This window comes from Erythrolamprus reginae, chromosome 2 (assembly GCF_031021105.1).
Source record: "Erythrolamprus reginae isolate rEryReg1 chromosome 2, rEryReg1.hap1, whole genome shotgun sequence".
In the NCBI taxonomy this organism is placed as follows: domain Eukaryota; kingdom Metazoa; phylum Chordata; class Lepidosauria; order Squamata; family Dipsadidae; genus Erythrolamprus; species Erythrolamprus reginae.
In genome coordinates, this window is record NC_091951.1 from 48,081,422 (window position 1) to 48,095,005 (window position 13,584).

General features: G+C 39.8%; 1 protein-coding gene across 1 annotated transcript in view; it reads left to right on the forward strand.

Moving 5' to 3' along the window:
* Positions 1-4,198: 4,198 nt before the first annotated feature.
* Positions 4,199-13,584, forward strand: part of PXK (PX domain containing serine/threonine kinase like) — a 75,578-nt gene continuing 66,192 nt past the window's right edge. The window contains 1 exon segment of the mRNA XM_070738133.1: positions 4,199-4,410. Coding sequence (XP_070594234.1) covers positions 4,309-4,410 — 102 coding nt within the window. The 5' untranslated portion in view covers positions 4,199-4,308.

Sequence of the window (13,584 nt, forward strand, 5' to 3'; positions counted from 1 at the left end):
GTCACAATTTAAATATAATGCTTATTAATTCTATTAATAATTTAATTTATATGTTCCTGGTCTCCCAAGCTAGTGATTGTTTATTTTTAAAGTGTTTAAAATCTACCCAATTATAAAAGCAACCGGCATTCTCATAGTAGCTTCTAACATACCTTGAACATAAGTACTTCCAATACCCATATCCCTAATTCCTTTGCCTAATTCTATCAAAATAGGATACGATAAGGGTTAATATTCCACTATATTTCTTCCTTGAGCATCAAGTTGTCCAGTAACGTGAACTGGACAAAGAAGCAAGCGTCTGAGTAATTTATTAAGGATCACCTTGTCCTTTTTCTAATTCCTCTTCTAATATTTTATGAATCAGTGCAGGATTTGTTTTACTACTGGAGGAGATTCGTGAGATGACATTGGAGCCGTAGGAGAAACAATTAGCAAAGGGCTATATGGACCAGGGGGATCTGTAGTTAATTGACCCGTCATCTGATTTAATGCACTAATGTTTTCAACAGCATGATGACATTGATGCAAACTGTGAAGAATTTCTACTGCTACACGAGGTTCTGAATGGAATGTTTAACATATCCTTTCCCAATCCCGGATCTTCAAAGATCCACATTCAGGATACCAAGGACATTGTTTTCCTATCATTTACCAGAGTCTTGAGTATCAGAAACAGATCCACTGGATTTCTGTACTAAATATTTGAGTTCTTGAACATGTTTTTTATGGGCTTGAGATAGATTGCCACCCATATTAACCACACCAAGGGGTCCTGGAGGACAAAGCTACACCATGGGGTCTATTCTAAACGATGATGGATAGGGTGGAGGCTTCTTAGGAGGTCCCTGTTTGGGCACCAGATGCAGTAATTATGGACACGTAGACATGATTTCCGAGCAAATCTCTTCGAGTTCTCCCTTCTTGGCCAGCTGCGTAAATAATTGTTGAATAGGACTAAAGTTCCATTGGATTCTATGGTGGTGGCAGTATTGCTTCTGTGTTATTCAGAAAATGGAGAAGAGTCAACAAGTTAATAATATAGTCTTTATTGTCACTGTATATCATGTATACAACAAAACTGGTTTAGCCTCTACTGGTGCAATTCATAACAAAAATACAAGACAACATAAATAGCATAGAGAAGAATCCTTATAGAGTGGTACCTCTACTTACGAACTTAATTCGTTCCATGACCAGGTTCTTAAGTAGAAAAGTTTGTAAGAAGCAATTTTTCCCATAGGAATCAATGTAAAAGCAAATAATCTGTGTGATTGGGGAAACCAGAGGGAGGGTGGAGGTCTTGTTTCCTCCCAGGAGATTCCTAGAGAGGCCCCATGGAGGCTTCTCCCCACCTTTTTGGGTCTTTTTCCTCCCAGGAGATTCCTAGAGGCTTCAAGGAGGTTTGTCCCCATCTTTTCTGGTCCTGTTTCCTCCCAGGAGATTCCTAGAGAGGCCCCCCTCTCTGCCTTTTCCGGTTACAGTTTCAGAGGCTCGAGTTTGTAAGTGGAAAATGGTTCTTGAGAAGAGGCAAAAAAATCTTGAACACCCGGTTCTTATCTAGAAAAGTTTATAAGCAGAGGCGTTCTTAGGTAGAGGTACCACTGTACAAGTAATTGGAAAAAACTAGTCATACGTTTCCATAGGTACATGGAGTTATTGTGATTGTGTTTAAGAGTCTGACATCCCATGGGTAGAAGTTGTTTTTAAACCTGTTTGTCCAGCTGGCTATACTTCGGTGTCTTGTGCCTGATGGTAAAAGTAAAGAGAGACACCGGCCAGGGTGTGAATCATCCCTAAGTATTTCCCTTACTCTGCTAAAACAGCCAAACCTGACAATGTCATCCATTGGTGTTAGGGGGCAACTAATTGTTTCTTGTGTGAATTAATCCCTTTGTAATGTCTTCCTATCCACAGCTGTTAAACCTTTAAAAGATGTTAAAGGTTTTAAAAAGCTAAACTAGTTAAGAAAGGAAAACTTATTATAAACAATATTATAAAGACAAGATCAAAGGGGGCCATGTTAATTGCTGTTAAGCGCTTAAGACCTGTTCATGCAGGAAGCATGGCTGAAAAGTGCAAGAAAGATGATTCCGGCTAACATTAAGAGATTATATTTAACAGAATGAGCTGTTTTCTATAGTTGGAGGTATTTAAAGAGAGAGATTCAGGCATATTGTAATAGCACTCTACACTATTGAGTAGGAACTTGGATCACTTCCAGACCACCTGTTCCAGCAGACCTTAATCCTCCCTTGGACTCATTAACTACTAGCAAAGTTTGTTTTTGTTTTCAAGCCATTACAAGCATGTTAAATTGCTGGGTTTTTTTTTTAAAAAAGGTCAATGCTTACAACCATGAGAATACCACAAAGTTTTGTCTAATTTACTGTTTGCTTTTTTTAAAAAAAAGTATTTAATCAAGAGGCATTTTAAAATAAGTGAAGAGGCATGAAGCTGTAGTTGAACTACAGTACAGTACTTAAGTTTCACTTTCCTTTCTCCTAGACTAGTCTTTACCATCTGTTTTGTTTCTCTGGGAAATGGTTATTAATTCAGAGCCTCTGTAGGCTACAATAAAAACACTGTCCAAAGAATTAACCAATGTGGGACACACCCGCACTATGATTACATTATCCCATTTTAAAAATTTTCTCTGTGCGTATCATTAAAAATAAGTTAAATGCCAAATTTTCATGGGATGTTATTTCAAACCTGGCTTGAGCTAGTCTTTACTGGCAAAAATGATTAATTTGCTTAAACACACTATTTAGCATTTCATGAATTGTTTCCTTGTACAAGTATTGCATTGTACATTTATGTTCTATACTGATGTTTCTGAACATTTTCTTCCATTAGACCAGTATTCCAAAATGATGCGTATAAAAATGTTTCTCAACCTTGGCAACATTAAGTTGTGTGGACTTTTAATTCCTAAAATTCCCAAGACAGCATGCTGGTTGGGAAATTATGGGGATTGACTTTCACGCCAAGGTTGAGAAACACTGAATAGGAGACTATTAACCTTATGTTAGGTGAATTAAGTTGTCATAAATTTTCTCAAATATTCTGCTCTACAACACCCAAGATTGATAAACTAGCATCAAAACCAAAATGTTCCTGGGAATAACAAACTGCTAACCAGAGTTTAGAAAACATTTGTCAGACCAGTTCACCTGTATGGAACCCACATTGCTTATCAGACATTAATACAATTGAGAGTGTCCAGAAATATTTCACAAGAAGAGTCCTTCACTCCTTCTCCCACAACAAAATACCGTACTCAACCAGACTTCAAATACTGAAATTAGACAGTTTACAACTGCGTTGCCTCTGAACTGATCTAACCATTGTTCATAAAATCATATACCAAAATGTCCTTCCTTAGTGACTACTTCACCTTCAACCGCAACAACACACAAGCATGTAATAGATTCAAACTAAATGTAAACCACTCCGAACTAGACTGCAGAAAATACAACTTCAGCCATAGGGTGATCAACACCTGGAATTCACTACCTGACTTGTTTCTTCCCCAAACATCTACAGTTGACCTTTCCCCTTTTCTAAGAGGTCTGTAAGGGGCGTGCATAAGCGCACCATTGTGCCCACTGTCCTACTGTCTTATTACTTTCTATGTTACGTTTATATAAACTACTATCCTATACTTGATTGACAAATAAATAAAATAAATAAATTTGAGCCAGGCCACCATTTCAAGTTGCCCACTCAGTGGCTTTCCTCTCACCTGCACCGCTCACCCTCACTTTTCTTAGCCATTCCTTCCTTCACCCTTTTTAACTTTGTAAGACGAGACACGTGCTAGCTCCAAAAAGTATAGGCGGTCTTGCCCCGGGGAGGATAAAGCCCCTTGTATCCCATGAAGACGTAAACCCTTTGGCCATAAATACGTTAAGCCCCCTAAGATACTACGCGTCGTTTCTTCTGCTTCGGGAAATTCAGCATGTGAGAGAAGAATAAACGAAAAGGAAAATACGTTTTTTTCCAACGGAGGCGGTGGGCTCCGTCGCACGCTGGCGAGCTACCGCAAGGCAGGGCCTCCCTAATCCTCCCGGCCTCCATCGCCCAAGCGCTGCGCCGGCCAAGCTGACGTCGCGGGGCCGTCCCTTGGCCGGGGGAGGGCGCCCTGCTCTGCCTACTCGACGGCCTTTAAGACCCGGAGGGGAGGGACGGCTCCGGACAGGCGGTTCCTGTGTTGACAGCCGCCGGAGTCGTTGAGAGCCAGTGGGAGCCGCCTGGCCAGACACCGCGAGGGGCGCCGCCGGGCTTTTGCCCCGGACGCTCGGCATGGCCTTTATGGAGAAGCCGCCGGCTGGGAAAGTGCTGCTGGACGATACGATGCCGCTGACAGCCGTCATTGAGGCGAGCCAGAGCTTGCATTCGCACACGGTGAGCCAGGCGTGCGGAACGGGTGGGCCCCGGCTGGTCTGCGGTGGTACCCGGCGGCGGCGGGCGGGCGGGCGTGGGGCGCCCTGGAAGAATCCGCGAGCGCCACACGGGAAGAGTACGGAGTTGAGTGCGGGGAGCACAGCCGGAGGATAGCTCGGCGCTGTCCTGACTTTCCAAGCGCCAGGCATTCCTTGTGGAGCTGGGGCTCCGGCCGGGCATTATGGGTTGCATAACGAGTTGCAACCCCATCTGGAAGGGCTCTGATTGAGGGGGGGGGGCTGTTTGCAGGAGCCTTTATTCCCACGGGGAGCAAGGACGCCGTTTGATCCGGGAAACTGAGCTCCTTTCCGGGGAGAGATTTGGGTTCAAATGTCGGCGGGCCCCCGATTCTTTCTCCCATATAAAGCACGCCAAGAGTTTCGCTGCGCTGGCTATGTTGCGCTTGGGATAGGGGGGGCGGTCACGCCGAGTGTTGTTAAATGTAGGTGCCATGGAGCTATTTGTGAACACGTGACAATTCTTGGAATGGGACGCGTTTGAAAACAGTGCTACCTGGAGGAAATTTACTATCCCCCCCCCCCCCCACTCCACTTCCTCCCTGATCGTGATTTAAAGCAATGGGTGTGGAAATCACGCTTCTCCATGTGGCAGGACGGGTTTGCCCTTTTGAAAGTACATAGGTTAACAAGATAAGCGTTTGGTGATTTGCCACTAGTTGTAATATGTGGGTTATTGATTGTATAATATTTTTCTAGCAAGGGTTGCCTATAAAAAAGTGGCAAACCCACGGAAGCCTATTAATTCAGTTCCTGGAAAGTCAAAAAACATAAATTAATTATGTTGGGAAATGATGAAGTAGCAAGAAGTATCAAAATAGCAAAACAATTTTTTTAGAACAAGCAAGTAAAAACCATGAAGATGGCTAGCATATAAAATTCAAAAAGAAAAAGAAAGAAGATGGATTAAACAATTGAAGGGTGAGAATGGCGATATACACTTTCAAGAAGATGTTAAAACAAAGATAATATGGATTTATTACAGCAAACTTTACAAATAGGGAAAAATAGACATTAAAAATATACAACAATACTGTATATTTTTGGGGGGGGGGGGAGTTCCTGGAAAGTGGTTTATTTAAGGAGGGGACTGTTTTTTACTTAGATTCCCCTGGAAACCCTGGTTGAAAAGATTAACTAGGAAAGGAGGAATAAGAGTCTATTAGAAAGTGAGGATAAACCTTGAAAATTGAAATGTACTTTTAACTGAGCACAGGAAAAGGTTAATTTGATCAAGTATTCTTCTGGAAGCAACTTGAATTTATTGAGCCACCCAACTCAGACATTGTGACTCCGTGTAGGTAGTATAATAATAAATTAAAAAGCAAAATGAACAATTAAGTTAAAATCCAAAATATTAATGGGCAAAGGAAATCAAACATTCCTCTTGAAAAAAGCTCCAAAGCCTAAGGGAAAAGCCAGGTTTAATTGCCTTTTTAAAGACCAGTAACAGTGTTCAGATAGATTTTAGTGAAGATGAAAAAAAGCAACAATATGTATTTCTTTGTCTTTGGGGAATGAAACTTTTGGATAGCAGCAGGAACTAATAATGACATTTTTTCAGTGCTATTTTTTCTTGAAGAATGAATGGTGAAATTGGTGGGCCAAATGGAGAGAAGAAAGAAAGCAATAACTTGCTTCCTTTGCTAGAAAATGGAGATGAGCATCACTCCTAGAGTAGGACATGAGCAGGGTGAAACCTTTTTCTTTTTTTTTACAATAATAGGGAGGCATTTTGTAATGGTTAGGATGCTGGCCTAGAAACAGACACTGGGAGTTCTAGTACGAGGCCTACATTAGGCCTGAAAGTCAATTGAATGCTGTGGAGCAGTCACTGTTTCTCAACCAGGGGAAAACAGACAGAAATATTAGGTATTTATTTATTATTAATTGGATTTGTATGCAGCCCATTTCTGAGGACTCGGGGTGGCTATGTTCACTGGCATAATAATCTTGGAAATTTAATACCAGAACAACACTTGTGCTGCTTGCTTAGGTATTTGTTATCAAGCTACTTTCGCTCCTACACCAAATGTTTTCAAACAGCCCCACAATAATCAAGGAAAAAACCCTCCCCTTATTCAATAATCTCAGTACAGCAGAACAAAATGCTATTGAAGGACAAGTAGAATGACATCATAGTCAAACAAACTGACAAAGGAGGGGACCTTGTTAAAATAAAATGAATTATATCAAGGAAGTTGAGAATCAATTCCACAACACAATGCTATATAAGTGCTCAGATTTCACAGCAATACAGGTGGTTCTCAATTTGCAGCCCTAATGGAACTTGTCTGTCATGGTTGTAACTTGTGACTGTTGTATAATGGGTCATCATGTGAGTTGTTTTTATGACATTTTATGGTTAACCACAACCAATGATTGCTGTGGGTGCAGTTTTGATGAAATTCAAAATGCTTGATCTTGGGCAAAACATTCATAAAACAGTCGCATGATCATGGGACTTTGCAGATGGCCCATAAATGCACCCACCTTGCAGAGTACCTGAAGTGTGTTCATATGTCCATGGGGGGTAACCATCAGAATACAGTATCAAATCCAGGTCATAAGTAGCCCCCCCCCCCCCAGGTCAATTGCAACTTCACATGTTAAGTGACCAATCATAAAGCAAGGACTATCTGTACATAAAACAGAACTACATAATCTGATGAAACAATTTCCTTAGGATATACAAGACACTATCTACTGGAAATCCTTCTACCTACCTACCTACACAAACCAGACAATCCAGTCTGTCCCATTGTCTCAACCATTAAAATAATCATAGCTGGATTATCATGTTTCAAGGGCTCTATATGGAGGCCTTAAACCACCAGCATACCCAGCTACATAAATGACACCACAGCTTCCTTAGAGGACTGAATTTCATAGGCAGCCTGCTTAACAATGCCACTTTAGCTACCAATGATGTTGAGAAACTATGCATGAAGTTCCCTCACAAGTATGCATTTCAAGCCATAGAAAACATAATCACTGATGCCAACAAAAGATGAATGGCCAGCAGACAGTGTAAATTTTCTACTCCCTACTTTATCTTTGGTAGTGCAAGCTTTCCCAAGCCTTTCTTTACCAGACTACAAACATGAACAGATGTGCTAGCACTACTTTATTGTAAAGTTACATGAACAAGATTGCAAGTCTGAAAGTAAAATCGCTTGCTGTCTTCTTAACAGTCCAAGAACTTAGGAAGGATGTCTTCTTAGCATTTTGCTCCGCCCCTTATGTGGTTGGGGGCTGTGCTCTCTCTTATCTGACTTTCCTTGGTAGTATTCCACCACCATCTCCAGTCTCACAATGTTTTTCTCACATACTTTTACATTAGTCACATATGCCTGCAAATCAATGGACCAGCCATAGTTCACACACAACTGCATAACATATTCTTCTGGAATAACACTTTTTCAATTCTTATTTCCCGAAGCCACTCTTTTTATTTATTTTATTTATTTTATTTATTTTATTTATTTTATTTATTTTATTTATTTTATTTATTTTATTTATTTTATTTATTTTATTTTATTTATTTTATTTATTTTATTTATTTTATTTATTTTATTTATTTTATTTATTTTATTTATTTTATTTATTTTATTTATTTTATTTATTTTATTTATTTTATTTATTTTATTTATTTTATTTATTTTATTTTTTATTTATTTTGTTTATTTTGTTTATTTTGTTTATTTTGTTTGTTTTGTCAAGTACATATTGGAGGTACGTAAAGATATAATAATATTCATATACATGATACTAGTAAGAAGAAAAGAAAAAGAAGAAAAAAATAGAAGAAACATTAGGACAGGCGACGGAAGGCACGCTGGTGCACTTATGTATGCTCTTTCCTGACCTCTTAGGAATCCGGAGCTGCTACCAAACTCCTAATTTTTGCCTCTATAGTAGTGACACTATAACTTTTCATTGTACTGTAATCCTTTTCCATCTAAGGCTCCCATGCAGTATTGTCTGCTAAACCCGCTTAGTATTGTAACTGGAAAAATAAAATACTTCATTGTGAATGGTTACAGACTTACTTCCTTCCTTCCTTCCTTCTTCCTTCCTTCCTTCCTTCCTCCCTCCCTCCCTCCCTCCCCCCCTCTCCTTCCTTCCTTCCCTTCTCCATCACTGATATGTCTAAGTTACTCAGTGGCAGATACTTAAGAATTCGTTATCTTGTACAGTGGGAATATCTCAATACCTGATTTGATAAGGTTCAATGTGAATTACATAAGGAAACCAGAAACTGCTGCCTTGCACTTCCTTCTTTTAGATTTTTACCAGCACAGGATTAGAAGGTTAGGCTCATTGTTATAAGCCACAAATAACCTGCCTGTAAATCGTTCTTCTCTTGGCCTTTAGCAACTAATGAAATCAGTGAGGGCAGGAAGCACCTTTCAAATTGATAGTGTTTCCCAGACTGTCAGTACAGTAATGAAACTCTGGGAGAGTCATGAAAATGGATGAGATTTAATTATTTTTATAGATTTTCCAAATATGTGTAATCTATTTCATAATCCTACAAAATCCTACTTGCCCATCAGGGATGATTTATTAAATTCTCTTACACTGGGCAAAGGGTTAAACTAGATTATCTTCAAAACTCTTTACTTTTTATAATTCTATTGACAGAGTTTACACTTCTTTATTTTTTGAACTATCCAGGCCATAACATGTCTTTCCTATAATAATACATCCCCCCCCGCCATTTAATTATTTTAAGACTGCAGTTATCTTGCACTAAGAAAGTGTTAGAAAAATAAGTGATCTTGAAAGCACTAAGTCGAAATGAACAAGGTGATAACCAAAAACCAGCGGTAAAATCAGTAAAAACTATGTCAGACGAATCTTTTACAATATGACTGTATTTGTGGCCAAAGGAAATGCTGTAAAGTCTATTTAAATTTAAGGTATTCGATGTAAGATTTCAGTAGGCCCAGTCCTCCTCCTTGATAAACTGGAACAATATGGACTGTATTGTCACACTACTAAAAATGGATTCACAATTGGCTGAACAATTTATGGTGGATATGGAATAGTATGCAGTGAGGTACTTCAGATTCAATCCAGTATGCTTCAACTGCTTTATAAATGAATTGGATGGAAGAACAGAAGGGATGCTCATAAAATTTGCAGACTACCCTACACAACTACTGTAGATTTACAATCCTAAATTTAGAAAGTTTAGAACTACGTCACCTTAAACATGACCTAAGCATATCCCATAAAATCATCTGCTACAATGTCCTTCCTGTCAATGACTACTTCAGTTTCAACCACAACAATACACGAGCACACAACAGATACAAACTTAAAGTAAAACGCTCTTTAGGCCTTTAGTAACCAAGTAGTTGATGCATGGAACTCACTACCAGACTCTGTAGTATCATCACCTAACCTCCAAAACTTTACCCTTAGACTATCCACGGTTGACCTCACCTGATTCCTAACAGGTCAGTAAGCATAAGTACACCAGAGTGCCTTCCGTCCCCTGTCCTAATGTTTCTCTTTTACTAGTATCATGTATATAAATATTATTATATCTTTGTATACCACCAATACATACTTGACAAAACAAATAAATAAAAATAAATAAAACTGAGAGAATGAGGGGATTACTAACATGCCAGAAGATAGGCTCAAGACTCAAAAGGATCTTGACCGACCTGAAATTGGACCTTATCCAAAATGTTGTTCAGTGGTAAGAAATATAAGGTTCATCACATCATGATCTACTTTCCAAATTATTTTGCTTCCTGCCAGTTATGCATGGTATGTTTGTGTGTATGTTTGGTTTTATAATAGGGGTTTTAGTTGTTTTTTATTATTGGATTGTACATGTTGTTTTTATTATTGTTGTTAGCCGCCCCGAGTCTATGGAGAGGGGCGGCATATAAATCCAATAAATAATAATAATAATAATAATAATAATAATAATTATTATTATTATTATTATTATTATTATTATTATTTCTTTGCCCCATCCCTTTTTTTTCATAGGGATAAGATTTTCTGCTGTTCTTCACTGATAGGCTAAGAATTAATTCTCACAGATGCTTTGCAACATGTTTGTTTCCCATTTGTGCTTCTAAGAATTAAACATAAATAAAATTAAGCAGGGCAGGGAACAAGGGCCATGTTAGCAAGTGCCATGTTGGAGACTCAGGTGCTAGACTATGGTTTGCAGCTAGAAGAAAATTAGACTAAAGGACTGAAGCTTGGTACAGTCATCATCCAAAGAAATCCAAGCTAAATCTAAGAACAGGCAAACCCCTGATAAATTAGTTTTATGAATTGTTTTAACAACAGAGTCATATGATACTCTCACGCTTCATCAATGTTACGTTTGTCAAATCTGAGGTCAATGCTTCTTTTAATCAAATGCATCTTTAAGCAAGTTTCTACATGCTACCACAAGTTGTGCCTTATGATCAAAACAAAAGAGGGGAGGTGCGTAATATTTGTGTCTCTAAACATTAATATCAGTTTGCATCAGTGTTAGGCTAAGATAGAATAGGCAATAGTGTGTTGAGTAACTTCTATTTGTTTCCAGGAACAAAAGCACCTCTAATATGCATTCTGAATAGGATTTGCAGTACTGTACTGTTGATATTCAATTGATGCTAGATTCTGTAGGAAGGTTTGCTGCTACTTTTTCTAGTACACTTTGGCTGGCTTGATTGCAGGATCTGTTGTTTTACATGCTGAACTCCACTTGGGATTCTCCCACAGTACAAAAGTGGGTACTATTTAAAAACAAGTGGGAGAGAGAAAGGAGTAGGAAGTCGTTCAGACAGGCGGATAGCTTGGCATAGTGGTTAAGGTGCTGACCTAGAAACCAGGAGATTGTGAGTTTTAATTCTGCTTTAGGCATGAAAGCCGGCTTGGTGACTTTGGGCCAATCACTGGTTCAGCCCAACTCACCTGAGCAGGTTGCTGTTGTGAAAATAGGTGGAGGAAGGAGTATAGGGTATAATTACTGCCTTGAGATATTTATTTTTACACTTCCATTATTTTTACAAATATCAATAGATAATACAGTGTCAAAGAAGCCCTCCTTTGGCGCCTAATATAACCCTTTATTTTTTAAAAAATATACTTTTCATTAATCATGTTAAATAAAAGATTTGCCACAAAGATGATTTATAGGGTCAGCTTATTTTCCAAAGCACCAGTGGGGGGGGGGGCAAGAAACAGTGGATGGAAATTAATCAAGGAGAGAAGAAACCTGGAATTAAGAAGAAACTTATTATTATTATTATTATTATTATTATTATTATTATTATTATTATTATTTATTAGATTTGTATGCCGCCCCTCTCCGTAGACTCGGGGCGGCTCACAACACAATAAAACAGTTCATAACAAATCTAATAATTTACAATTTAAAATATTTTTTAAAAACCCATGATTAAGCAGACATACATACAAACAAACATACCATACATAAATTGCATAGGCCCGGGGGAGATATCTCAATTCCCCCATGCCTGACGACAAAGGTGGGTTTTGAGGAGTTTACGAAAGGCAAGGAGGGTAGGGGCAGTTCTAATCTCTCGCGGGAGCTGGTTCCAGAGAGTCGGGGCCGCCACAGAGAAGGCTCTTCCCCTGGGGCCCACCAACCGACATTGTTTAGTTGATGGGACCCGGAGAAGGCCCACTCTGTGGGACCTAATCGGTCGCTGGGATTCGTGTGGCAGAAGGCGGTCTCGGAGATATTCTGGTCCGATGCCATGAAGGGCTTTATAAACTTTATAAACTAAACTTCCTAACAGTGAGGACAATAAACCAGTTGAACAGCTTGTCTTCAGAAGTTTTGGTGCTTCATCATTGGAGGTTCTTAAGAAGAGACTGGACAGCTGTTTGTCTGAAATGGTATAGGGCAGTGATGGCAAATCGTTTTTGGTTTGAGTGTCAAAATGAGGCGTCTGGGTATGCTAGCATGCACGCGTGTGCCAATGTCCATTTCCTCCTCCTATGTATGTACATCCCCATGTTGTCCTTGCGCATGCTCATAAGTCACATACACACCCATCCCTGCGCATGCGCAGAGGCCTCACTGAAGCCTGGGACAGTGAAAAAACAGCACAAGGGACAAACCGGCTTCAGGGAAGCTCCAGAGGGGGAAACAGCCTTCCCCAAGGCTGAAAATCAGCTGGCTAACATGTGCATGCATGCTGGAGCTAACAGAGGGCAACTCCTTGCATGCTCTCAGGTGCATGCCATAGGTTCGCCATCACCTGTATAGGGTTTCCTGCTTGAGCAGTGGGTTGGACTGAAAGACCTCCAAGTTCTCTTCCGGCTCTATTCTGAATTGAATTGAACCTATTCAAAAAAACCACACACACAAAAGAATGTTGCACACTAATGCCCTTCATGGCACCGGACCAGATTATCTCAGGGACTGCCTTCTGCTGCACGAATCCCAGTGACCAGTTAGGTCCCACAGAGTGGGCCTTCTCCGGGTCCCGTCAACTAAACAATGTCGTTTGGCGGGACCCAGGGGAAGAGCCTTCTCTGTGGCGGCCCCGGCCCTTTGAAACCAATTCCCCCCCGAGATTAAAATTGCCTCCCCCAGCCTTTCGTAAACTTCTTAAAACCCACCTCTGCCGTCAGGCATGGGGGAACTGAGATATTTTTCCCCCCTAGGCCTTTACAATTTATGCATGGTATGTCTGTATGTATGTTTGGTTTTTATAATAAGGGTTTTTGTAGTTATTTTAGTATTGGATTGGATTGTTACATGTTGTTTTTATCATTGTTGTTAGCCGTCCCGAGTCTACGGAGAGGGGCGGCATACAAATCCAATAAATAAAATAAATAAATAAATAAATTTCCAACTACTCTTTATTTACCAAATTTCTGTGGCTCTCCGACCTAGACCTCATAAACATCCTTATCAGGTAGTTATAACCGGGGTGAGATTCAGCCATTTCATACTGGTTTGGGCGAAACAGATGTTAATTTTACATCTGGTTCTCTTAACCGATAGTTGCAAGGACTAGCTGACCCTGTCCCACCCCTCCCAGGAGTTCTTCACGTGACCCATTTTGGATGCAAAGTAAGTGCTCTGTGGAGGCTCTGGGAGGGCAAAAAAGGATCT